This window comes from Hemibagrus wyckioides, linkage group LG06 (genome assembly GCF_019097595.1).
Source record: "Hemibagrus wyckioides isolate EC202008001 linkage group LG06, SWU_Hwy_1.0, whole genome shotgun sequence".
Taxonomy (NCBI): domain Eukaryota; kingdom Metazoa; phylum Chordata; class Actinopteri; order Siluriformes; family Bagridae; genus Hemibagrus; species Hemibagrus wyckioides.
Genome location: NC_080715.1, coordinates 13666616 through 13693862, shown reverse-complemented (window position 1 = coordinate 13693862; position 27247 = coordinate 13666616). Strand labels below are relative to the sequence as shown.

General features: G+C 37.9%; 4 protein-coding genes across 9 annotated transcripts; all 4 read left to right on the top strand.

The window, feature by feature from the left end:
• LOC131354992 (uncharacterized) lies at positions 1-1863 on the top strand. The gene is made up of 4 exons (XM_058393143.1): positions 1-208; positions 723-1031; positions 1133-1254; positions 1584-1863. The coding sequence occupies exons 1-4, from the start codon at positions 103-105 to the stop codon at positions 1659-1661; spliced, it is 615 nt and encodes a 204-aa protein (XP_058249126.1). The 5' UTR covers positions 1-102; the 3' UTR covers positions 1662-1863.
• A 1038-nt stretch (positions 1864-2901) lies between these two features.
• On the top strand, positions 2902-5120 carry cd28 (CD28 molecule). The gene is made up of 4 exons (XM_058392980.1): positions 2902-3026; positions 3129-3473; positions 4385-4524; positions 4809-5120. The coding sequence occupies exons 1-4, from the start codon at positions 2978-2980 to the stop codon at positions 4893-4895; spliced, it is 621 nt and encodes a 206-aa protein (XP_058248963.1). The 5' UTR covers positions 2902-2977; the 3' UTR covers positions 4896-5120.
• A 3533-nt stretch (positions 5121-8653) lies between these two features.
• Positions 8654-14466, top strand: si:ch211-67e16.3 (uncharacterized). 5 transcript variants are annotated; one of them, XR_009204679.1, is made up of 7 exons: positions 8654-8946; positions 9681-9995; positions 10646-10812; positions 10984-11028; positions 12753-12773; positions 12886-13006; positions 13112-14466. XR_009204679.1 is itself a non-coding variant. In XM_058391102.1 (6 exons), exons 1-6 carry the CDS (start codon positions 8871-8873, stop codon positions 13241-13243), a joined length of 753 nt encoding a protein of 250 aa, XP_058247085.1. In that variant the 5' UTR covers positions 8654-8870; the 3' UTR covers positions 13244-14466. The 5 variants fall into 5 exon arrangements, 4 of the variants coding, with proteins under 4 accessions (XP_058247085.1, XP_058247087.1, XP_058247088.1 ...); XM_058391102.1 differs by lacking the exon at positions 12886-13006 and having other exon boundaries at positions 13115-14466; XM_058391104.1 differs by having other exon boundaries at positions 12886-14466.
• Positions 14467-18739: 4273 nt separating this feature from the next.
• On the top strand, positions 18740-26097 carry si:ch211-67e16.4 (uncharacterized). Of its 2 annotated transcripts, XM_058391438.1 has the most exons (5): positions 18740-20312; positions 21126-21500; positions 24087-24134; positions 24298-24394; positions 24483-24648. In XM_058391438.1, exons 1-5 carry the CDS (start codon positions 19148-19150, stop codon positions 24631-24633), a joined length of 1836 nt encoding a protein of 611 aa, XP_058247421.1. In that variant the 5' UTR covers positions 18740-19147; the 3' UTR covers positions 24634-24648. The 2 variants fall into 2 exon arrangements, with proteins under 2 accessions (XP_058247421.1, XP_058247419.1); XM_058391436.1 differs by lacking the exons at positions 24087-24134; positions 24298-24394; positions 24483-24648 and adding an exon at positions 24999-26097 and having other exon boundaries at positions 18750-20312.
• The last annotated feature ends 1150 nt before the right edge of the window (positions 26098-27247 follow it).

Genomic DNA, 27247 nt, shown 5'->3' with positions numbered 1-27247 from the left:
TAGCAGGTGCATTCTGACTTGTGTGTCCTCCCATGTGCAGTCAAGAACAGGAAAACGCTGTCGTCTGTTCTTCTCTCACTTGTGAGAGGCAGTAATGCAGAGATGCACGTCGACCGGTTCGCTTGTATTATTGTATTTCTGTCCTTTTCTCCAACATTTTCCTGCTTTCACACCAAAGATGGGGGGAAAAGCAACTTTTGCATCAAAGGTTTGTGTATTTTTTAGTTTGTGTACTTTTTATGTTGTGTACACCGGTTTGTGTACAGTCCTGCTTAGTTACCTGCTTAGTTGTCCGTCCAACGTGAAGAGAAACAATACATTAAATTATTATGCAGTTTGTAAGTGTTAATATATCTGAGCATGATATTAGTCTCAAAATAGTCTCAATAGTTTCAAAAAGAAAGAAAGAAACAAAGAAAGAAAGAAAGAAAGAGCAGTACAAATGTGCATGTGATACACTGTATACGCGATACACTGTAAACAATATTGATATATTCCTCGAGATGTCTTCTGAGAACCTTCTAAATAACTTTATCTAAATTAATCTTTTCATTTTCATTTATATTTCCAAAGTAAAACGTGTCACCTGTAGTGAAAGTAAAAACCATAAAAAGAATAGTGAGGAAAGAGGTAATGATAGAGGAGGAGGGTAGTGACAGACCACATCCTGACACCTCTCTTATGTTTCACCAAAACAACAACTTGTGTTATTGTGTTTTCAGACAGAATCCTGGTAATACAGACAGTGATGTCAGATGCTGTCAATGCTTCCATCAGCTGCCCAGATCTGAAACTGAAGGAGAATGCTCGCATTGTGCTATATAAAGACACCGAGCTGCATTTTACAGATTTCCAAAAGACTCAAGTAACAAACACCACAAATGAAAAGCAAAGATTTCATGTTCATGTTACGAATGAAACTGTAGATTATATAATAGACATGCCTCAAGTCAGTGACACAGGCTTGTACAACTGCACAGTAGCACATGGAGACATTTCCAAAACAACCTATGCTTATCTTCTTGTTAAAGGTAATGCATTTTCATGTACAAGCAGAAGCAACACGCAGCATATTTCTGAATGCGTTAAGCCTGTTGGTGAAACTGTTATCGTAACTGTTATTGTTCTTTAGACTCAAGTCTTCAGTCCTGTACGGATGCGGGACACTCAGTGTCTTGGATACTGCTTGCTGTAGGCTGCGGGTTAATGACTTTGTATAATATTATCACCACAATTGTCAGCTGCTCCTTTGCTGTAAGTGTCCATATATATATATATATATATATATATAACATACAAATACAAATGACAAACTTTGTATTTCATCTTCATTTATCTAGTTTGGATGAGAGTGCTGAGAAAAGAAGAAAAGAAAATATCTTGAACATTTAGATTTTTTATTTGCTTACTAGATACTTACATGTTTGAAGAGAGAGAGAGAGAGAGATAGATAGATAGATAGATAGATAAGATAGATAGATATTACATACATACTATATACATCAAAATATTTTCAGTTGCTACAATATTTACATAGTGGTTATGCTATACAAAATCTAACAATATTTCTGTTTCTAAACCAGTGGAAACTCCAGCATCAGGATACATACTACAATGACTACTTCAACACAAGGCCGGGAGAGTTCTCAAGAGTCAAATAAGTTCAGCATTAGCTCCAGCTCCCATCCATAACACTTTATCTATAACTGACCACAAATAATAAAAACATTCCTGAGTCCTGATCATCTAAGTGCCATTTTAAATATTTGTATAATTTATTAAAATACTTTGTGAATATGGATGTATTCTGCAAACTGTTCAATAAAACATAATGTGTCAATTTGACCGGCTGTGTATTTTCTCACTATTTAAAACATTTTGATGTTATATTTATCCATTCAGCTCTGCAATAAAAATACTATTCACAGCAAAGTGAAAACATTTTGTATATGGCCCTTTTTCTCTCCAGTTTTTGCTTCGAATCATAAACATATCTTTCTTCTAGTACAGTGAGCTATATTTATATGCTATAGAGGTCTGTGCAAGTCAGGTACTCTTTTGTTTTCAATCAAATACTCTTTCACTGTTTACTTGGTGGCACACAGTAATCACAGGGCAATTCTATAGGACATAGAAACCTGTGTGATTTTCTGTTAAACAATTTTTCCCATCGTTACTGTTACCTGTATGACAATGACACAGTATATCAAGCAGTAAATAAAGACAGTAAATACAGTAAATCTGCAAATATTTTAGTTCTAAATTCATTTTGATTCAATGTATTCTATTTAACTTAAATGTTGGAATTAATTGAATAAAATGGAATTAATGTACTGTATATTTTTCCATATTTATTATTTACTGAATGGTAAATAAGCAGGGTATGAAGGGTAGACTTTATTTGTGCAAAAATGTACAGGAATAGAATTTCTTTAACTTGGAAAACTTTAATAATAATAATAATAATAATAATAATAATAACAACATTTGTTTATATTCTCATTTGCTAAGATGTCCATGTACATGTAATATAACTTTGTCAGATGTATCATCTGGTCACATTTTATTCCATCAAAATAATCTTCTGAAAAATGGTGTGTAAACGATTTGTGCCACACAGAATCCTAAATTTCATGATTTAGCACAACTATTTCAAAGAAATACCACATTGCTCTTTCCATTCTTAGCTATCAGAGTTTCATTCTGAGTTAAGTCAGAATGTATCAGTTAAACTGGTTAGGCTTGAAATTTTGCTGATATGTTGCTTTTTTGCAATTGCACGTTCAACTTTTTCCATCAGTTAGCTGCAAACTTGCATCACGTTTGACATGCAAATGTAAAAAATTAGCACTGTGTACGGGCAGTTACCGTCAGCTTGAGGTTTCCTACCACAGTTGTGATGTCAGAGAGGTTTCCACAATAGTCGAATGAATTCAAGCATAAAAAGACAAATGGGAAATACCATCAGTGTTACACAATGATTGCCTTCGTTATCACACTGATCGTGGGCTTGCCACTGGGGCATGGTGAGTACACTGTAATATAACAATCTATGGCATTTCATTAGAAACATTTTGAAGGAATAATATTACTAGAACTAATATTTCTCTCTTTCTCTGTTTCTCCAGCTTTCATTGTGTCTCAGCCATACTATGCAGTTGGGGTACATGGACAAGCGTTTTTGCCTTGCACATTTAACCCAAAGATACAGCCAGAAGAAATGCGAGTGTCTGTATATAAGGGAATGTATGGGGAAGAAAGGATCTGCAGTGCCTATGTCAACAGCTCATATCCTCACATAGAGACAAATGGTAGAATCTACTGCAGAGGTAATTTCAGCAGAGGCAAAGTGGACCTGACCATCTTTGGCTTGAGGGGAGAGGACACTGACCTTTATCGATGCAGAATAGATTTGATCTTCCCACCACCATACATCCGCAAGATTGGGAATGGCACACTGGTGTATGTACAAGGTAAGAGATGTTGCTAAGTCCTTATTCACCTCACACACTCTATATTAATACTTGTCCATACATTTAACTGTTTATAGTCTTTGTATATAACTGCAAAAATACTTAATGTCACCTGAACCTTTGGCATACAATATATAAACATAATGCTTACAGTCCACCTGCAATTAAAGCCTTAAGTCGATTGACTTTTTGGAAGTGATCACAGATAACAGAAGTTTAAGACAATGAAATAAAAAAAACTGAAATAAAAAATGAAGATTGAGTTTAATTTACATTAACAGTGCAGGTGTATATACTCTCAGTGGTTATCTTATATTCCTGCAAATTACTGCAACTGTCAGCATTGTTGTGTAGGTAGAAAGGCAAGAGTATGGTGATGTTTGAGTCTTTCAGTCTTCTGGACTAAACAGTTTAGAATAGCACAAATGACTGAACACTTTCATAGCTCGGGTTTTAACATTGGCCTATAGGCTTTGTATAGGTTTGCTCAGTAAAATCAGACCCAACTGACATAGGTAGGTCAGTGTAGGTGTACCTAACAACATAACCACTGAGAATAAGTGTAGTGTAATGTCTGTAATGTAAGGACAGACAGAGATACACCTTGTCTGGACTCTAGAGGGAGCCAAAGATCTAAGACCAATCCCAATGTCACTGTTGTGGCGTGTCAATGGAAACGGGGCCTCCCCGGCCCACACACAGGATTCAAAACATTACAAAAATAAAGCTTGTTGACGTCAGTAGCTCTATGAATGCTTTGATAGGAACTTTGATCTCTCTAGTGTATTATGCATCGAAACTTTTTCCATTTGGTTAAGGTTTCGAGCCATAAAAACCTTTTTTATCTTCAAAATGTCTTTAATGAATTCAAGTGTATTTGATGGAATGAATAATCTATTTTTCCTCTCCAGAGAGCCCAGACTGTCCCCCTCAACAAATGCAAGCTAGGATTCAGGAAATCCCCGAGAACAAATACGACCAAACCCTTTCATTTCCCAACATTGTGCTCTATGCTATTCTCATAATCACTGCCATCACCCTCATTCTTCAGGTATGTTATACCTTCTGTAGGCTACTAATACAACAATAATAAGAATGAGAATTGGAATAAGAATTACAGCTTATCATTCACCTTATATTTGCTGTAAAAAATAATAAATTAAACAACAAAGAAACTCAGATCATCAAACAGTCTGGGGTGAAGGTTGTGATATCTGAACGTGTGAGAGGTTTTCTAATTGAAAAGGGAAAAAAATACCCAGAGTCACTCTAAAAACAGATATACAGTTTGTTTGTTTGTTTTTAATGCTCATCAAATGTTTATTTTTTCCCCAGGTGATGAAAATGATCTTGAAGCAACGGAAATCCAATCACCTGACACAAACAGTTACACAGAAAGGCGATTATAGTAACTTTTGGTGATATGTACTAATACTTATCAATGATATTCATCTTTGTGCCTGCATTACCAAAGAATTATACGGTTGTACTATAATAGTAATAAAATACCACTATTCTGTTTTATCTGAAGGTAGATAAATATGTCAGCTTGTTGCATAGCTTCCTGTGCAATTTCTTTCTAATTTTCAGTGGAAAAGAAACATTACATGTTTCCTATGGAAGTGTACCCAATGTTGAATAACTGCCTCTCAGTCAATTAAACTCTGTTAAAAAAAAAACAACCATGTCTCTGTTTCCTGTAAGAATTAACCACCAGACGCGTTCATTACACCAGAAATGAATTCTCACTTCGAGTAGGTATTGAAAGAAGAATTGACTCAGACTCGTAACTCTTGTCTGTTTTTCTCCGTGTGCGTATTAGATTCAGACGAACGCTGTGTCTCAAGGGACGCAGCATGTCTACTCATGTCATCATAGGAAAATAATAGTTACCTAAATCATTTATGTGACATCCTAGATCAGTTTCAGTATGTATGATTTACATGAAACACTATGAATGTTCAATTTACAAGTACTGACAAAACATTAGGGGCACATTTCCTCATGAATCATCTAACAAGGCAACATAAAGCCTATGAGATGAACATACCATTTTAATTCACTGTTGTATGGATGTTAACCGACATATCTTACAAATCCTGTGGGTCTATATTGATGATCAACAATGCTTTTAACCTCAAAGCAAGTTTCAGAGAACATGACTGCATTAAAGGATTAAACTGATGTATAATCACAACCCTTTACCATGAAATAAAGGTCATTTTGCAAGAAACTGCAAATAATGTAAATTTCCATAAAACAGTTACCCATTACAAGGGGGTTTAAAATCAAGTGTTACTTGATTGTATTGTTATCAAGTATTAGGTGTTAGATATCTGCCACCACAAAACTACTTCTGCAAAAAACTATTAGGTATGCTGTCTAACAGGATTTCCTCTTAAGACATCTGTCATTTTAATATGTCTGTCAATCAAAGTAACATATTAAAGTAAAAGCTCTAATTTAGAGAAGCCCATTCAGTTAAATCTCACAAGCCTGGATAGCAAGTACATATCTAACACATATAACAGGTGTATCTAAATGCTTCTCAGGGGCCTGAAAACAAGACTTGATGAAAGGAAACTACTGTTCAATAAGAGGAAGAGTTTAAGCGTAAGTTTGGAGAATGATCTTTCTGGTACTACTGGGCAGCTGTGGCTTATCCATAAGAGCAGGTAGGACTGATAGGACTGAACTCCACCATATATATATATATATATATATATATATATATATATGTGTGTGTGTGTGTGTATATATATCAGCCATTCAACAAATATGCTTTCTAGATGTTGCGCAGTCAATCACAACCCAGCATTTCTTCCATAGAGTTATTATTACACTTACCAGTACCTGCATCAAGCACTTATAGATGCCCACCGGGGAAGGGATAACACTGACCTCAGGTTTTGGGGCAGCAGTCAGGACATGCAAATATTCAGTAGATTGTAGTCCATAACAAAAGTCAATTGTGATAGCCACTCAACCTAATTTTGTTTAAAGTTATTGTTATAAATGTAGGGTGCTGCTGATATTGAGCCTTGACAGTAAACAACAAAGTAGATTATAATTGAATTTCACAACCAATTCAATAAATATGACTGATACAAATGGATTTTAAGAAACATTTTCAGTTTCTCCATTTTCTATCTTAGGTTCATCATCTACAAAAACAAACTTGTTTTTCGCAATCAAATGGTATCTTTTAGTACCGACATTATCTAGACAAAAATCACATACATTCAGGCTTTCTGTGTGCATCATCTTTTTTTTTTACCTTTCGTCTGAAAAACAGGATGTACTAGCATATATGAGGCCTCAGATTACAGCAAACCTCTGCACTTTTAACACAATATGTTATGGACATTTTAGTCCTATTTACACTTCTTTGAACCATAAACTTCCTGACCACAACTGGGACACTACAGAGGAAATTGAAGTGTCAGTAACCAAACGCACAGCAGTTTAGGTTTCTGTGTAAAAAGTAAATTAATGGTTGAACACAAATTACATAGTCAACATGCCATATAATATATGAATTAAACAGTAACTGCTATAACAAAAGGACAGAAATTTCAGCCCATTCATATAATGTAATTCAAATATACTTCATATATTGTACGATCAAAGAAATGTACCCCAATCTCTGCAATGGACTCATATATTTTTGTGAAATGGCAAATCCAAAAACCTACTAAAGTGAAATGAATGAGAGTTGAACATGCCTTGGCACTAATAATGGCTCATTCTGCAATATACAGTATAAACCCTCCTTCAAATCTGAATTGTTGAAAAACTCAAATCTGATCAGGGCCTAAATTACAACTGTGTGGTCCTCACAAACACCTACATTTACATTTCTGGCATTTGGCAGACGACCTTATCTAGAGCGACTTACAATATATCTAATTTTTTATACAACTGAGGGTTAAGGGCCTTGCTCAGGGGCCCAACAGTGGCAGCTTGGTGATCCTGGGGTTGAAATTTACAACCTTCCGATCAGTAGTCCCAACACCTTAACCACTAAGCTACCACATCCCTGCCACAAACAAACAAACAAACACATTTCAATATATAGTCATTCCTAAAAAAAAGTAAACGAACTTTTATAAACCAGGTTGGAAAAAATAAGTGCACTGTTTAATTCAGTAACCACCTTTAGCAAACATAAATTAAAGATTTTCTGGTTATTGAGTAAAAGACCATTTTTAGAGACACCCGATTTAGCTCTTCTGTGCCCAGTGTATGTTCTACTAGTCCTTAATCCAAATGTTTATTCTATTACTAAGGAAACAGAGCCTGGTCCACTGGGTGATGGACGTTATAAGCATAGCCTATAAACTGGCTGGCCAGTCAGTCCCTATAATGGCATGCCACTCTAGACACTCTACAGTCCTCAGGATGGATGTGTTCTGTGGCTTTGTCTCAGATCACTTAGGCAATACTAAAATATCATTTCAAATTGCCATTTCAAGTGTACCATTTAGTTAATAGGTATTTAAGCTATGTAATAATTTTACATTCTCTGTTTGGTTCTCTCCCTGCCTTGTCCAGTTGGGACACAGCTGAAATCTGCCACCCATACTTATCATTCATGTACATACACAAGAAGAAGAGTAATCAAGCTATTGTGACCCAAAACTGTAACTCACTATTCTAACTTTAATTTATTTGTTTGTTAAATGATTTCTTACTCTAAATTCAACTTTAACCTAGCAAGCCATAAATAAACATTTATAGCAATAAAAAAAGCTATATATAGTTTTCAGGTAGTATCATGTTTGTCTGTCTTAATTTTAACTATTCAACCAAACTAAATAAAACGGCAATACAATAAATCCAAAAAACCCACTAAAATATGTCTGAAATGTGATATATAGATATAAATCTGTTGTTTAACACAAATCTGTTCCTATCATCTACCACCAACCCATGACAAGTTTAATAAGTTGGATCAGTTGTGTTGAGTGTTGATCAGTTGTGCTTTGAGACTATCCAGGTCAGTGTATCCTAATAACCCAAGCTAAAAAACATTTCACTTGGTAGGATATGAAGTGTGTGGGTGCTTGAAAGGAAAACTTTTTCGTGTGTTTAGTTTCAGTTCAAACCTGTTTTCAAGAAAACACCCACACACCTGATCAACTTCTGGCCAAAATCAGAAGAAGGAAACGGAAATTTGATTTAAACACCTCAGATCCTCAGACTGCTATGACAATACTGGGGAAAATAATCCATGTGGACTAAACTAGCATCCATTACGTTCCTTTTGACTTGAATTGTTATCTATCTACAAGGCACTATAGTTGACACCTTGTTTTGAAATCTCGCAAGTCATTTCCTGTTGTTTTTTTTTTTTCACCTTACAAAATACACAGTGTGGGCTGAAATCCGTAAAGCATGCTCATCACACGGCGAGCTGACATGTCTGACGGGGTGTTTATTCTTTTCATCCTTTCTCTGACACTTCAAGATGGTAAGGGGCTTTAAATCAAATACTATATTTCTTTCATTTTCTACAATCAGCTCTAATTGCTTATGTTAATACAAAACACTTGATTAAACTATAGATAAAAGTCTACATTATGAGTAGCGGCTAATCAAAACTGTAGCATGGATTATGCCATTATTCTTCTGAGTGGCGTCCTTCTGAGGGCAAGACATTTTAGTAACATTTGTTCATCATACAGAGATTTATATATTTGTTTATATCTTTGTGTATATATATATATATATATATATATATATATATATATATATATATATATATATATATATATATATATATATATATATATACACAAAGATATATATATATATACAAAGATATCTAGAAAATTTTAAAAACATATATATCTATATATATATATATATATATATATATATATATATATATATATAGATATATATATAGATATATAGATATATATATGTTTTTAAAATTTTCTAGATTGGAAGAACCTTTATCATGTTTCCTTGTTCAAGAGCAGCAGCTTAAAAGAAACTGCTGTTCCTTTAAAAGATAAAAAGGGATGTTTTCACACCACACAATTTTTTTATCCTACAAATTTCTACAAATGGCTTACATTTTGGTTGTAGCACTGATTGACACTCACAACAGTCAAGTCATTGTACCAACACAGTTATTTATAGCATCTACTTTATCTCTACTTTTTATATTTCTGAAGTTAATCCATTGGTTTTTTTCAGTATGTACTACTGAATTCCAGGTGTGGACATTATTGCAGAATGACTACAACGATAACAGCTCAGTCAATGTCATATGCAAATATATTGCACCGGAAGACTGGACTATAAGTGCCGAGCTGTACATCAACAATGAGAGAAAGTGCAGCAATGACGAAAGCACGGCAGTATGTAGTGGGAGAAAAGAAGGAAACCAGTTCAATTTCACACTGAAAATAACTGCTGAGCAAAATGGATTTCCATGTCATTGTATGGTTTACAGAAGTACCCCAATCCCTGTTCAAGTGAGAGTGGGAAGAAAAGTTATGTTGCTCCCAGGTGAGAAATGTTTGAATAATAAACCATGTCAGTTACCAATACACAATTTCTTTTTTTAATACGTAATGCTAAAGAATGAAACGCGCTAGCTGTAACTCAGATCACAGTTTAATTTCAACATGCTTCATCGTTAAAATAGGAACAACTCATTCAGATGGACTTGTATGGCAGACATAATCTTACAAGTTAAAAATACATACATTACCATTAACACACAATCATTAGCGTGGTGAAGTTGGGCTCCCAAATGGTGCAACAGAACAGTGTTCAAATCCTGACAATGCCACAGCCAATCATGATCTGGAGGCCAAGAGAATAAAATTGTCTTTGCTCACTTGGGCAGTACACACAAACCAATCAACCCTAGCCAATGGTGGGCATTTATGAGCTCATGTAAGCAGACCAGGGTAAACAGCATGTCAACCGTTGTGGTATAAGAGAAATAAAGCACCTCAGGGTGTGCTAAAAAACACATCATTATGTGACACTGATTTTCTAATAGCAGCACACCTTGTTGTGTAGTATTTCTTACTTAAAAAACTTAAACAAGTTTATGGAAGTTGGAATCATTACATTCTTGAAGCGGCTAATATATCGTTTATTCCATAGAAGCAAAAAGTTAAAAATGTGCTTTGTATTATGTTTTGAAGGATGCAGTATTCCACCTCCCATACCTCTGGACCACCTAACAACCAAGGACGTGGATGTGAGCAATCAATCTGCTCTGACTGGTTATCTCACCTTGGTCCTGCTTGGAATTGTACTTCTGCTGTGTTTCTACAGTTTGATTCTTACTGTTGTTTATATCAGGCTAAGGGTAAGACAATAGTCTGAATTACTCTGTTGATTAAATATATTGGCTTCTGTGAGCTTTTATAGGCCCCAGTGCTCAACATGGTTGCTTAATTAACCAAGGATAATTAATACCAAGTTTGAATGTATTACAAAACAAACAGGCCTACTATTTATTTTTTGTACTTTCCTGTAGATCAAAATTTCTGAAGAGCTTCAAATAACCTATGTGCCAATGCAGGTAAGAAACCTATACATACTTTAGAAGAAATGCTTGTGCTTTCGGAATGGCTTTGTTTTGTCAAACTAGAGCATGTACCCAGGGGCGGACTTAGTGATTTGGGGGCCCTAAGCGATTCCATCTCGCGCATGTGCAGTATGATAGGAACGTTCCACTATTCATGAATCATGGGGGGGTCTGCATTTGAAAAGATGTAATAATAATGTTAAAATCTTAATGGTTATAGACAAACCATACAATATATGATAGACAAGTAATAAGTACTATATGATTTATACTGTATAGGCTTCTTGGTATTGGTCGGGGCCCCCTAATTCCCCAGGGCCCTAAACAGCTGCTTACTTCGCTTATTGGTTAAGTCCACCCCTGCATGTATCCATCCTATACGGAGTTGGTGTTATCACCTGGAAGCATTTCTTCCTGATGGTGTCTGCAGTAGTTTAAATTACTACCAGAGGATAATTATGTTGAATTATCAAATTTGATTGCTGAGATAGTGTTGATTTATTCTGAATAACAGCAGCACTGACAGACCAAACATCTGTAGGGTCACATGATTAAATTAATGCACGTATTCTAATACTTTATTGTTTATATTGTAACAGAGACTTGTATGGTGAAACATACAATACGCGAAACATATGCGACATAATCTAATAATAATAATAAATTGATTCAAAACAGGCTACTAAAATATTTTCACAAAGAAAGTCCTATACTCATTAATATGGCGAGGCTTTCTGAAATGTTTCTTTTAATATTTAAGACAGGAGTCTTCCCTATTAAAGAGAAACATGCATATTTAGGAAGATAAGAACCTTAAAAATAAAACAAAAAAGTGTAATATAGATATTAGTAGTTTGTTGATTTGGATTACACCCATCATGAACTACAGCTCTGGAAAAAAAATAAGAGACCACTGCCCAATCTCCAGATTTGAACACTATTGAAAACCTCTGGAATGTCATCAAGAGGAAGATGGATGGTCACAAACCATCAAGCAAAGCTGAGCTGTTTGCTTTTTTGCAAAAAGAGTGGTATAAAGTTCCCCAACAGCAATGTGAAAAACTGGTGGAGAGCATGGAGCCAAAACGCATGCAAATCGGGGTTATTCCACCAAATACTGATTTCTTAATGTTATTTAGCAAACGCATTAACACAATTTGTTTACAAATGATTTGCATTTTCTTTTATTTGAGTTATTAAAGCTCTGCAAATACTGCATGATCTTGGGTTATTTGGATGTGTTGTCATTTCCTTTAAATATACACTCTAAATAACAACAGATATAGTTTTAATTTAGGAAAAATATTGTCAGCAGTTCACAAAAAAATGAAACAAAACTGTTCATCTCACCAATACATGAACCTGTAAGAAAAAAACATAAGAAACTGATTATTTTGCAGTGGTCTCTTATTTTTTTTCCAGAGTTGTATATTTTGTTAGTCGGTCTTCTCTTTAGATCATGTGATTCTGTATTGGTGCCTTTAATATACAGAAACTCTAGGCACTTCTGACTAAATACATATGTCAATTAACTTATTAATGTTTTTTTTTAAACCCATTTATGTCCAGTTAGCCCAGAGCTCTGGCACTATATGTTTCTAAATGTGATACAGCAAAATATAAAAGTGGTGCCATTTAGCCAGCATTAACTTGTGTACGAGTTATTATACACTGTAGTGAAGTACCTAATGTGATTTTTGTATTGATTTTGTCTGCAGAAAAGGGGGGCTAGACCCAAGGTAAGAGACACACTTTCAAGCATTCTTTATCTTTCTTCGTAATTACATTGCTGAGGGGGTAAGCAGTCCTCTTCCTGGAGTGTCTAATAATGAAGATGTTTCATGTGGTCAGTTCTGCACACACAGACCTACTTTACACCTGAGAATCAACTGATCTGACACACAGGGGAGGAAATGCTAGTAGCAAACCGTGCAGAAGAAACATCCCTTTAGAAGAAAACCTGTTAAATTAAGTGTGTGTTATTTAACGTGAACCGTTTTTGTTTTTCTTATTATTTCCTCAACCTGAGTACAAATGTTGTGTACTACTGCTAACGTAACCTACTAACCCATTTCAGAAGAAAGTGAAAGGAAAAGGTTCAGACAAGAATGCAGAATACATGGACATGCGTGAGGTACATCAGCAAGTACAACCGATCAGAGACGTGAACCACAACTCTCGCCTGAATCCTGTGGTCGCTACTGTCTGATCCTCCAGAGTTTATTCATATGAGTTTGATTTTAATGATACAGTAAAGGAAGCTTTACTTTTTTCTACACTGTATTCACCTGAATAAGGGAAAAACAACACAGTGTAATCCATGCGTTCAAAACTTATCGTCTGTAGTCTAGCCAAAAAGCACATTTATAAACATATTCTTGCTGTGTCTTATGCTTGTATCTTGTTTCTAGGTTGATATTGTTTATACAACAAATGCTATTTAGATTTTTCATAGATGTATAAAGAGCATTGAGAGTGTGCACTGTAATGATTGTATCGTCCCTCATTTTTATAGCACTTTTAATAATAAACATTGTCACAAAGCAACTCTAGAGAAATCCAAATGTAGGTTTAGATCCCTAATGAGCCAGGGGGAACCGTGACAAAGAAAGAGACAAAAGTAAGGAAACTTTGAGAGGAACCTGACTCAAACAGGAATCCATCCTCTTCTGGATGAAACCAGAGTATATGCTATTGAGTTAAACAGTTCCCAGGATGTTCACAGCATGAGCTTATTTTCCTGGCTGAGCTGTTGGTCTTTATTCTGTTTTTAAAAAACAAGAGGTAGTTAATCACATCAGTCATTTGAATGTATTATTCAGTGTAATGTGTTTGAAGGTAGCATGATTTAATGTATACTATGCAATAACGGTAGCAATGAATGCATTTATCAGTCATAATGTTTGCTTGCAGATTCTTCACAGTGCCATTTTTACTTACGCTATATATGGACACCTGGCCATCATGCATATATGTGCCTTCAATAGGCCCAAACTTGTAATAGAACTAAGAGACCCAAACTTCTAAGATGTAAATGTTCCTGTGCTCGAAGTGACATGGTTTCCCAGGTTTGGTGTGGAAGAACTCCTTTGGCCAGGACTCCTTGACCTCAGCTGAACCCAACTGAACACCTTCAGGATGAACTGGAACTTTGACTCCCCCTGGCCCCCTCTGCTAACATCAGCACATGCCCTCAACTAATGCTCTTTAGGCTGAATGGATACAAATCCACACAGCCACACACCAAAATCTAGTGAAAAGCCTTTTCTAGAAAAGTGAAGCTTACAGCAAACAAACGGAATAGATAACGAGATGTTCGTCAAGCACATAGATGCGTGATGTTCAGGTGTCTACAAATTGTATAGCGAGATAAATCGCATGAAATGTGTTTCTGAAGTAGCTTGCATTTGTGTAATTAAATTTCTTCTTTACAACTTGAGAAATGTGTGGATTCCTTCCTATCTCTGTCATGAAATTAGTCTCGAGGTGTTTTTTCTTTGCGCTTCGCACAGCATGAGAAACCTGATTCACTCTGTTCACACAAATCCTATTTCAGTTCCTGTCTTGAAACTTAGACGCCTCTCAGTAAAACGCAAACAAAAGTATCTGATGGTTTGATAAAAACCAGTATGCCATAAATTTCTAGTACACAGGCGTTTCTGCCTGGTAAATGTCTGCCCAGTAGCTGCTGAGAACAGTACAATGTTGACTAATTGAGTAAGAATGTGCTCAACCACATCCGCTCCTTTCCAATAATCTTTCAGCAGACAAATCTGTATACCTCAGCACCTTTAAAATCTCATGACACACACTCACACACAATCTCACACACACACACACACACACAAACATATATATATATGACATATACATATATATATAGGACATATACACCTATGTCTTATAGTGGGGTGCTGAGATTTTAAGCAGCACCCCACTTCCTTGGCTGGTTATTGTTTCTAGCTTTCTAAAGAGGTTCTACTTCAACCATTTTTGGAAAGGAAACCCTCTGTTGTAGGGCTTTACATAGAAATTTTAAGGCATCCCCCAGAGATACTGTGTGGTGGGTTGAAGTTAAGGAAACGCAGGTGCTTGACGTAAACTTTTGAACTTTCTTACAAGGTACTTTCTCACTGACTTCAGCTCCATCTACATTGTCTTGTTAAACAGTCTGAGTACAGTCATAAAACAATTGTTCAAATGAACACATAACAGATATTGCGTTTGGCATTACATTTAGATATAAGCGTGGTAGGAGGGAGGCATCTAAGTTGACATTTAAGTTGGGATGTGAGGAGAGAATGCAGTAGGCTTATAAAAGTTTTTTTCTTTTCCTTTTTTTTTTTTTTTTGCAGCTGCATACTGATGATACTGATACATATATCAGACATACTCGTCACATCCAGAATGAACAGAATGACTAATCCACAGCAAAATCTGCCCACATTTGCAAAAAAAAAATACTTATCGTGCAATGAATTTTTGCTTAATTGCACAATGTGTGCTCAATAAAACAAGACTTCATTGTATAATAAAAATAAATAAATAAATAATTAAGATTGAAGGGGATTTATCAATTGCCATGTTGGCTCGGATTTTTTTAACTTTGGTTATTAATTACTGTTTGGTGATAAACAAAGAATATTCTATCATCATTAGAATGATTCCTTTGGCAAATATCATTTTTCATTTTTCTGATGTCAGTGTAATAAAATGGATGATAAGACCATGTCCATGTTCTCTGTTAATGCTCTTAAAAAATATATATATATATATTACATGTCTCAGACATAAAATGTTTGAAAGTCTCTGGCATTTCTATGACTGCATAATGGTATTTAAATAATAATAATAATAATAATAATAATAATAATAATAATAATAATAATAATAATATATTTGTTAAGGTTTGAAGGAAAAAATGGTCCATTTCAGACACACAATGGAATAGCCCCATGCTGAGTTCATTGAAGGGCTGTGTGATTGGAGAGGTTTTACTGCCACCTTCTGGCTATTTGAGGTACTTTACTGTTCAAACTAAAGAGGTAGAAACAGATAACATAAATTAAATTGTTAAAGGCATCATTTTGGATAGTTTTGTTAAAGTGATGTGCTTATATTTTGATATTTCCACTTCAAGTCTGCCGAAGGTTTTCTTAGCTTGTTTCTGTGTAGACTCCTACACCTTCCTCTCGGTTTTCCCATTTAAAAAGTAAAACCTCTAAAAATGTGGAATCTGGTGAAATGTATTCTTTCAAAGAGTGTATATCCATTATTTTAACCACAGTTGCTGTTTTCAGGTGGTTTTATGATTTGTTCTTGTTTTGTTTTTGAACCAGTTGATACTTTTCTCTGCAGGGTTTAGTCACAGGATTATGACAGGGCACTGCAAATAGAAACAACTACGGTATTTTGTTCATTTATATTTACAGCATCTGGCAGACGCCCTTATCCAGAGTGATGTACAAAAGTGCCTTGAAGTCTCTATTAATGAATCCATTAATGCTGGTTCACTACACCGACCAGGCATAATATTGTGTTCATCCCCCTTTTGCTTCCAAAACAGCCCTGACCCATCATGCACTGTGTATTCTGACACCTTTCTATCAGAGCCAGCATTAACTTCTTCAGCAATGTGAGTAGCTCGTCTGTTGGATCAGATCACACGGGCCAACCTTCACTTCTCACGTACATCACTGAGCCTTGGCCGCCCATGATCCTGTCGCCGGTTCACCACTGTTCCTTCCTTGGACCACTTTTCATAGACACTGACCACTGCAGACCGGGAACACCCCACAAGAGCTGCAGTTTTGGAGATGCTCTGATCCAGTCGTCTAGCCATCATAATTTGGTCCTTGTCAAACTCGCTCAAATCCTTACACTTGCCCATTTTTCCTGCTTCTAACACATCAACTTTGAGGACAAAATGTTCACTTGCTGCCTAATATATCCCACCCACTAACAGGTGCCATGATGAGGAGATCATCAGTCTTATTCACTTCACCTGTCACTGCTCATAATGTTATGGCTGATCAGTGTGGGTCAAAGATTAAGGAGAGCAAGAATCTAAAATTCTGCTGGGAGCAAATATAACACAGAATTTTTTTTTTTATGTTAAAAAGACAGAAAAGAATAAGTGTTCATGTCAGTGTTATCATGTCTTCTCTTAAACTGTATTGATAAAATAAGGGAAAATCGGAAAGTGTTCATTTTCTTTATGTACACTCAAGTCCACTGCAAAGTTTAGCAAATTTGAGAAAGACTTTAACCTTCACCCACTCATCACAATCACATCACTGAAAAGCTTATATACAAACAATCCCCTCTGAAAGTATTGGAACAGCAAGGTTTGTGATCAAAAGATGATAGATCGATACAGTAGCATAAGACATCTTTTGTTTTTACTGACCCATGTTTTTAAGTGAGCAAAATGTCAAAGGGTTAGTTGTAATTGTAATTTAAGTTGTCTTTATCCGTCACATATACATTGCAGCACAGTGAAACTCTTTCTTCGCATATCCCATCCTTGGAGGTTAGGGTCAGAGCGCAGGGTCAGCCATGATACAGCGCCCCTGGAGCAGAGAGGGTTAAGGGCCTTGCTCAAGGGCCCATCAGTGGCAAGTTGGCAGTGGGATATGCTGTTGTGCTACTGATTGTGCCAAAACAGCCAAGAAGGGAAGCTTGCTTTTGTTGTTTTCCTGTAATTAAAAACTTCAGTATTCAGGCTATAATAAAAACTTAATGCACGTTTAAGAATTCCCTTAACTGACATGGTTAACATCAGCAGTTTTTTCTTTTTTGGGCCAGATTTTATACACAGTGCTGTCAACTAGAACAAGTTTACAGGTGTTTGGTTTGTCACCACCAGAAGCTACTAATGTACACAAAAGCACTAAAGCCACAAAAAATACTTTAACACTTAAATTTAATGTCATGTATGAACAAACTCGGCCACAAACTAGAAAAGGGGAAAAAACACCCTACGGCAGCAGTTTAGCAGATTAATACACACACACACACACACACACACACACAGGAGCTAGACAATGAAACAAAACAATTTATTAGAGAGGTGTAGCTGCTCCTTTTGCAGCCAATACAACATCATTTCCCCTTAGGAATGACAGGTACAAGTCTTGCACAGTGGACAAAGGGATTTCGAGGCATTCCTCTCGCAGAACCGTGGCCAGGTCACTAATTGACAGCCATGCAGGCCATGGGAGATGTTCACTTTCATGTTCATCAAATCACTATGTCATTATTCTTGCTGTGTGTATTGGTGCATTATATTCCTGATAGACACGGCACCACCATCAGAGTAAAATGTTTGTACTGGGTGCATCTGATGCCCCAGAATGGTTCAGTAGTCACTGGCAGTGATGCGCCCATCTAGCACAAGTAGTAGGCCTTGGGAATGCCGTGATAATCCAAACCCAAACCCTGCACTCTGACCCTAACCCCCAAGGATGGGATATGTGAAGAAATAATTTCACCGTGCTGTAATGTACATGTGACAAATAAAGGCAACTTAACTTAGATACGCAAGCGAGACACGCACCGACCTGTAGGTGGCAGTGCAACACTTTTTCCAGCGCATAGCTTTCTATCAGAGTAAGAGGAAAGCGGAACTCTGGATTGAGTATTTGTCCAGTCTCATTCGGGTTCATATCCCCTATGTAGGTGTACTCGGTAGGGTACGAAGTAATGGCTTTTACTATTGATGAAGTGCAACTGTATATTTCAACTGGAGCCGTTTTGGGATTCGACCCCAGATAGCGTTACACCTTTGTTTTGTTTTCCTAGGATGTTAGACAATAGGGGGGGTTATGCGTTACAATGAAGTGTTTACTAGTAAATTATTATAAATGCTTATTATGTGTGAACCCTAAATAACACGATAAGAGAGGCTGAGACACTGAATGTTAGCATTGCTGCTTTGCTAAAAAGCGGCTAGCTAAAGTTGCTAACAAGCCGTTATGTCCAGCTAAATATATCTAGCCGTTACCTAGCTATGTAAACACCGAAGGGCACTGTACTCTGCGGTTAGTCGCTAATGAGGAACTAAAACTACACACCGGCGGCTCATTCGCGTGTTAATCAAATCCTGTTCACAATGGACGTGAATTTGACCATTTCTCTGATGAGAGGTCAGATGGGGGTGGTGATTGAGAAGGCCGTGAACACGGCGGTGGAGACAGTGTTGGGAGAGATGATCCGGGTGATGAGCCTCAAGTTCGAGCAGCTCCGGAGGGAAATGACGAGCAAAGAAAAGGAGAACGAGGACATCAGGAAGATGCTGGAGTCGACTCGGTGTCAAATGAAGATCCTGCGGCAGAAATATGTTAATGCACTGAACAGTAAAGATGACCGACATGCCTTTGCACCACACAGACACACACTGGGTCAAATGAATGCAACCAGACATACAGCTGGTCAGTTGGACACATCAGGTCACTTGGACCCAAGCAGACACTCAGCCGGTCAACTGGACCCAAGCAGACACTCAGCCGGTCAACTGGACCCAAGCAGACACTCAGCCGGTCAACTGGACCCAAGCAGACACTCAGCCGGTCCACTGGACCCAACAAGACACTCAGCCGGTCCACTGGACCCAAACAGACACTCAGCCGGTCCACTGGACCCAACAAGACACTCAGCCGGTCCACTGGACCCAACCAGACCCCCAGCTGGTCCACTGGACCCAACCAGACACCCAGCCGGTCCACTGGACCCAACCAGACACTCAGCCAGTCAACTGGATCCAAACAGGCATGTAGCCGGTCCACTGGACCCATCCAGACACTCAGCCGGTCAACTGGACCCATCCAGACACTCAGCCGGTCAACTGGACCCATCCAGACACTCAGCCAGTCAACTGGACCCATCCAGGCATGCAGCTGGTCAATTGGACCCAACCAGGCATGCAGCTGGTCAATTGGACCCAACCAGGCACACAGCTGGTCAACTGGACCCAACCAGACACGCAGCCGGTCCACTGGACCCAACCAGACACACAGCCAGTCAGCTGGACACAGCCAGAGCCCATCAGATTACAGCTGATCACATGGTACTACCAAGAAGACGCACCTCGAACACTGGATCACCCTGTGCAGAACCTCTCACACTTGCTCTCAAACCCCGAAACCCTGACCCAACTCCTGCAGCACTGCCTGTGTCAAAAACTCATAAAGTGATCCATGAAGCTGTCCCTACCGAGAGCTGCCAAGTTGCTGAAATGTACAACGAGGAGATGCCAGGAATAAAAGTACATCTAAAAGGTATAGGAAATGAAACATATGCCATCAATTGCATAATAATCACCAGGGATGTATTGGTGATGACATCCTCTTAGCAACTGAGCAAATTCAGGAAGTTTCTGTTTGCCAGGTTATGCAAAAGTCTCACAGGCATGATGGTGACATCTGTTAAAACAATTTCTGTTGTATGTTCAGATCATTCAACATCACACACACACACACACACACACACACATTCAGAGTGTTAAATATGCTGGTGGATAAGACTGGAAAATCAGATCAGATATGAGTTTGATTCTATGTTTGCAGAAACTGTTAAGATATTTGAAAGCAAAAAAATATATGAACAGCATACAGGTAATAAATAACAATTACAGAACAGCTATGAAAACATTTTAGTTCCTGTAACACATTGTTATAGGAATATAATCAATGAAGTCTTTTCACAGAAAACTTTAAATCTGTCTGTAAACCTCGTGCCATAAGTCCCTTCTGAATTAGCTGTTTTAATACAACAATAATGTATTACAGCAACCGCATTGGTCTGTGATTTGAGTTACAGCCATCAATATTCTAAGTGATGATCTAGAAAATGAATCAACATCTGAACCAGTCAGATTTGAGAATTCAGAGGCGCTGTGGTTTTATTTGATGCTGCCAAAATCCAGACAGTTACAAACACAGGAAGATATATTATCTGCTGCATTGTGAGGAAGTGACAGTCTACAAGCAGCATGTACCTTTGTTATGACACAGAAACTGTGTTAATGGATATACTGACTAAAATAAAATAAAATTATAATAACTATTATTAATTACATTTTTTTAAAATAGTGGAAAACTCGAGCACCAACGCAGCAGAGAGCATGGATCCTCTATGGGGTCAAACACCTCAAACGTCCACAGAAGCTGAACACACAGAGATAGCAGATCCGAACCTTCAGCCTGTGCCTCATACAAGCGAGGCACCAAACTCCGCTATGGCAGACTGCCGAGAGTCTGTTTTAAAGATCAAAGAGGAGGAAGCCGAGGTAGAAATCATCGAGGTGAAAGAGGAGCAAGTTGAGCCATCCACTTCTGAGCTTCCCAGACTTGAGCTACATCAGCATTTGGCTGGAGGAATGGCCATAGAGCTGCCCATGACTCAACAGTGTATCCAGATACCTTCGGTCACTGAACCTGCCTTCTTGGGTGTGGACCCAAGCGCATGTGAGTTGGACCTGATCGTTCTCTCGTTTCCCCTCTGTTCAGTAGCTATAGTAACAACTTACTTTGGTTTGGCTTTGTAATCTTTGTAAGTGAGTAGTTGTTGGGTATAATTCTCCGATTCTGCCTAGTACAGCATTCTAAATAACTGCAACCAGAAACAGATTTTATAAATTAACAAAACACTGTTGTTAATTCTAATGAAAACAAAGGTTTTGACTTCTGCTATTTACTATTATTCACAGTTATGGTTTTCATTTTGAAGTGTGTCAGCTGTCTACATACACTATATTGCCAAAAGTTTTGGGACACTGCTCCAAATCATTGAATTCAGGGGTTGGGCTTGGCCCTTAGTTCCAGTGAAAGGAACTGATGCTTCAGCATACCAAGACATTTTGGACAATTACATGCTCCCAACTTTGTGGGACAGTTTGGGGATGACCCCTTCCTGTTCCAACATGACTGCACACCAGTGCACAAAGCAAGGTCATGGATGAGCAAGTTTGGTGTGGAGGAACTTCACTGTCCTGCCTTTGGAGTCCTGACCTTAACCTGATAGAACACCTTCTGGATGAATTAGAACAGAGACTGTGAGCCAGGCCTTCTCGTCCAGCATCAGTGCCTGACCTCACAAATGCGCTTCTAGAGGAATGGTCATAAATACTCTCCTAAACCTTGTGGAAAGCCTTCCCAGAAGAGTTGAAGCTGTTACAGCTGCAAAGAGCGGGCCAACTCCATATTACATTCATGTGCATGTAAAGGCAGACGTCCCAGTTTTGGCCTGGCTCACAGTCTCCACTCTAACTCATCCCAGTGGTGTTCTATGGGGTTGAGGTCAGGACTCTGTGCAGTTCTACTCATCCATGTCTTTATGGACCTTGCTTTGGTCACTGGTGTGCAGTCATGTTGGAACAGGAAGTGGTCGTCCCCAAACTGTTCCCACAAAGTTGGGAGCATGAAATTGTCCAAAATGTCTTGGTATCCTGAAGCATTAAGAGTTCCTTTCACTGGAACTAAGGGGCCAAGGCCAACCCCTGAAAAACAACCCCCTGAATTCAATGATTTGGAGGGGTGTCCCAAAACTTTTGGCAATATAGTGTATAACCGAGGGACATAGTGCTGAATATCAGCACACTGAATATTTTCTCGAACCTCACAAGGTTCAGACAGACTGAACGATTGCAGGCTTTTCCCATTTCTCACTATTTTCTCTTCTCTCTAACTGTTCTCTCAAATAAAACTGTTCAAGTAAAAAAAAATTTTGAGTTGCAAGCTAGTCATTGCAATATAGAATCAGATCACTTTATATTAGCCACTGTGCATCAGTCTTTGGTAACTTTCCTGGACATAGACTTCGGAATCTTAAAAGCAGATTGCACTATGCTCACTGTGTGAGCACTTTATTAGGAACACTATACTAATACTGGACAGGGTCTCCCATTGCTCTAAAATCAGTCTTAAATCTTCATGTTACTGATTCCACAAGATGTTGGAAACATTCCTATAAGATTCTGGTCCATGATGACGTGAACCAGGTGCATGTTTTTTTTAATGGTGCGAATCTCCTGTTCTTCCACATGTGACTGGGAAAGCCACTAAAGAACACTGAACTCACGGTCATGTTTTTTAAAAACGTTTGAGATGGCTTTCACCTTGTGACATGGTGCATTATCATGCTGGAAGTAGCAATCAGAAGAGATTGTGGCCTTGAAGTGGTGCTCATGATCAGCAACAATACTCAAATAGTTTGTGTCATTCAAGCAATTATTGTTTGGTATTAACAGGGCCTAAACGTGTGCAGAGAAAACGTACTCCACACCATTACATTACCTCCACCAGCCTGGACTGTTGACACAAGGCAGGTTAGGCACATGGATTCATGCTGTTGGCTCTACATTCTGACTAAGATTAAGATTCATCAGACCAGGCTTCATTATTTCAGTCTTCGAATCTCCAGTTTTGGTGAGCCTATGCCCATTGCAACCTCCGCTGTCTGTTCTTGGTTGACAGGAGTCCAACCTGATGTGGTCTTCTGCTCTTATAGCCCATCTGCCTTATGGTTCGATGTGTTGTGCATTTTGAGATGCTCCTCTGATCACCACAATTGTGAATGGTTTCTGAGTTACTGTAGTATTTATTTCGGCTTGAAACAGTCGAGTCATTCTCCCGTGATTTCTCTCATCAGCAAGGTGTTTTCATCCACAGACCAGCTGCTCACTGGCTGTTGTGGCTGCTGTGTGAGAAACACAGGAGACAATTTCTGAAATATTCAAATTCGGCCCTTTCGGTACAATAAATCATGCCATGTTCAAAATCACTGATCACATTTTCTTTGCATTGTAATGTCTAATATGAACATTACCTGAAGCTGCTAGATAATTACATGAATGAGGTGGTGTACAGGTGTTCCTAACAAAGTGTCTGATGAGTGTATGTACATGTTTGCCGAAAGTTATTGGGTTATTGACCCCTTATTCTTTCGGTGGGGGAAAACGTATGGCTTGTGAGACCATGTCCTTAAACTATAAATGTGATGTTAATGTGTCATCTATAAATGGGTACTGACTCGAGGACTCTTACTGGTTTGAGGTCTCCATGTAAACCTGCCATTTATGGAGCTCAGGATCAGAAGAAGAGGTGAGTGTCTTGCAGTCAATCTTACTTTTACAGTGTCTTAAGAAATTAGAAACTACACACTGAGAATTTGAATGATGTTTTAACACAAATAATAGCCAGTATTTTAAAATCTTCTTAACATAAGATGTTGTAAATAACATTTTCTTTACCTGGTTATTTGTAGACAAACAAAGCAGCATGGAGAAGTCCAGGAGATACAGAGAGAAAATAAATGCTGATCATGCAAAGAAGGAGGCCCTGCTGGAGGCAAGACGGCGAAGGTTCAACGTTCATTCTGTTGTTCGATCAGATGTTCTGGATTACCTCTATTCACAAATGTTTAGGATTTAAAATGAAAGCTTTTTTTAGGTACCAGGAAAGAAAAGCCAGTGGAGAGATCAAGTCCAGTAAACTACTCCCCATGGATAAGAGGATGAAGCTGCAGCAGAGATGGGTGGCATCAAAGCAACGACAAAGGAGAAAAGCAAAATTCCAAAATGGATCAATGTTTAGCTCTTAAAACACTTTAAATTAATGATTAGTTAATGGTATATTGTCATTATGTATACATCATGTTTGTGCCATGTCATTAAATTATATTTTTATCTCATGTAAACTGTATATTTAACCAACATATATTTTGTCTGTGAAATTTATAAATATAGAACATTTTGGTTCTGTTCAAAATAAATGCATCATGTTGGTACATTGAGTGTTTCTATTATTTTGTCCTTTTATATATATATATATATATATATATATATATATGAAGATATTTGAACACAGGTGTTAACTCAAGTTTACAGCATGCACACAACATTATGGATGAAGTAGAGTGAGAATAATGATATTATTCTCCTTTTCTCTTAATCAATCTGCTTTCAGATTCTGAGTCCCAGCTAGCTGTGGCAGACGCACAAAGGCAGATGCATCCGTTCTGTAAAGACCTGATGCTCTACGAGGATTACAAGCGCAAACGTATAGAAGTGCGTAAACGCAGCGAGACCCGACGGCGTGAGCTGGAGCGGACGTTGCCGCAGGCTCTCCTGGCTGATCTGGTGAAGGAACGCAGGGAAAAGACCCGGCTCCGGGTGGCCCGCTGGAGAGCCAAACGCAAGCTACAGGCCTGCCTGATGGCACAAGCTGCACAGTTTAATAGCACGCAGGCTATCTACGCTCAGCGCAATGGCAGGAGGAGAGGAGGAGCTGCCCCACAGCATGGAGGCATTGGTCTTGGCACGGCTCAGTCTGAGACTGGTGTGTACACCATGCCGCTGCAGATGGGCACCAGCCCTTTACTGGCAGCACAAAGACTCACCATGGCTGAGGGTCAAACGCAGCCTGGAGCCTCTGTGTTTGTACAGCAGAGACCTTCAGTAGCTGGATCTGAGACCTACCAGTGAAATTGTTTTGGCAGAGACGTATAGTGAGAAAACACATTTATGATTTGCACTTTTCTTTAGTGTGTTATAATAAAGATTTATCACCATAAAAAGGTAGCATGGAAAAATGTCTGTCAAGAAGCTAATTCTGGCTTTAGATGCTTGATGGACACATTCTTGCCAACAGAGAATTCTTTCAGTTCCTAAACTGCTACTATCACAATATTTTGATAATGCTTGAAGGAATATGCACACAGGGTTTCTCATCCTCAAACAGTATATTCACAAGAGTTCACTCTGTTTGGACCTGCTCCATGGAATTTTTTAGGCATCACCATGACTCATGTTTCAGATGAAACAATTTCATTATTGTGATAGATATGGCAGAAAGACAAACAAAAAAGTTAAAGGACTGGATCTTGTGGCTTTGCAAAATACATTTATTGACAAGTTTCTGCCAGTGAATGGGATGTATTATAATGCTTTCTCTTTATCAAGTTGTGTGGTTATATGTACCAAAACATTTGTAATTCATGTGTCACTGTTTTCACCGATGTCTCTTTATTCCTTAAAATTAAACAATTTTTTGTTGATGTGTCTTATATTTGAAAATATCATTTGTTAGATTCGGATGACCACACCTTCTCCGAAACATGTAGTACGCTGTGGCCTATGATTGTATCCCTGAAAAAAACAAATTAGCTGGCAGTCGGACAACATATATTTTTTACAGCTTTTAGGATTATTTTACAGAGATCACACCTTTTTCTTCACTCTAATGTTAACATTAACTGAAGCTCTTGACATGTATCTGCATGATTTCATGCATTGTCCTGCGGCCACATAACTGGCTGATAATTGCAAAAATGAGCAAGTGTAAGTTTAGTTTCAGCTCTTTATATTGCAGGCCTTTCTCTTGTGTCATTATTTTTTAACCAGTGGCGGACCGTCAGGGTCAGCAAGGCCTTCTCTGCTGGCCTAAACAGCAACGATCTGAATTACTGACTTGCATTTTAATATATTTAATATGTTTTTCCATGAATGTGTATTAAATTATTCCCAATAGTCTATTATCTACATTTCATAGCTTTTCTCTTGGTTGTACTGCTTCCAGTAGTGTATATTTATGATAAGAGTATTTATCCAATCATATTTCAGCCAGTGGCTGACATCATGTGTTGCCAGAGCGAAAGAAATCTGCCTTAAGGCCTTCAGAATCAATAGTGCAGGCGTCCGTAGCTTAAAATAAGTGGCAATGAAATTGTTACCATAACCAATCAGATTTTGAGTTGGCGTCACTGGGGCCATCTAGCAGGCATACGATTATGTCAGCAATTTCCCGTCCTTTGATTGGATAATTTGAGTAGTCAGAGGCAGCAAACCGCACAAACTAAATAAAATATATATATTTTAACTCGCAATGGCTGACAGAGGAAAATAAATCGATTTGGTCACAGACATCCTTACAAATGCATTTTCAAGGTGGACTGTAATAAAATTGACCATTCCTTGTGAGGTGTGAAATACTGTAGCCTAATTTCTTTTTTACTTTGCTATTTAATGGTTGATTAGTATCTATTGCCGTGGCGTCATAATAATGGTATACAGGTGGATTAATTCAGGAAGGACACCGGTGAAGGCCTAGGTGTGAAATGCACGGCCTGCCACTGTATTTAACAAATGTTAATTGCCTTACTTCCTAAATATCACTTGTTGAAGTATTTGGTAATTACTTGAAAAAAGCAACCCATT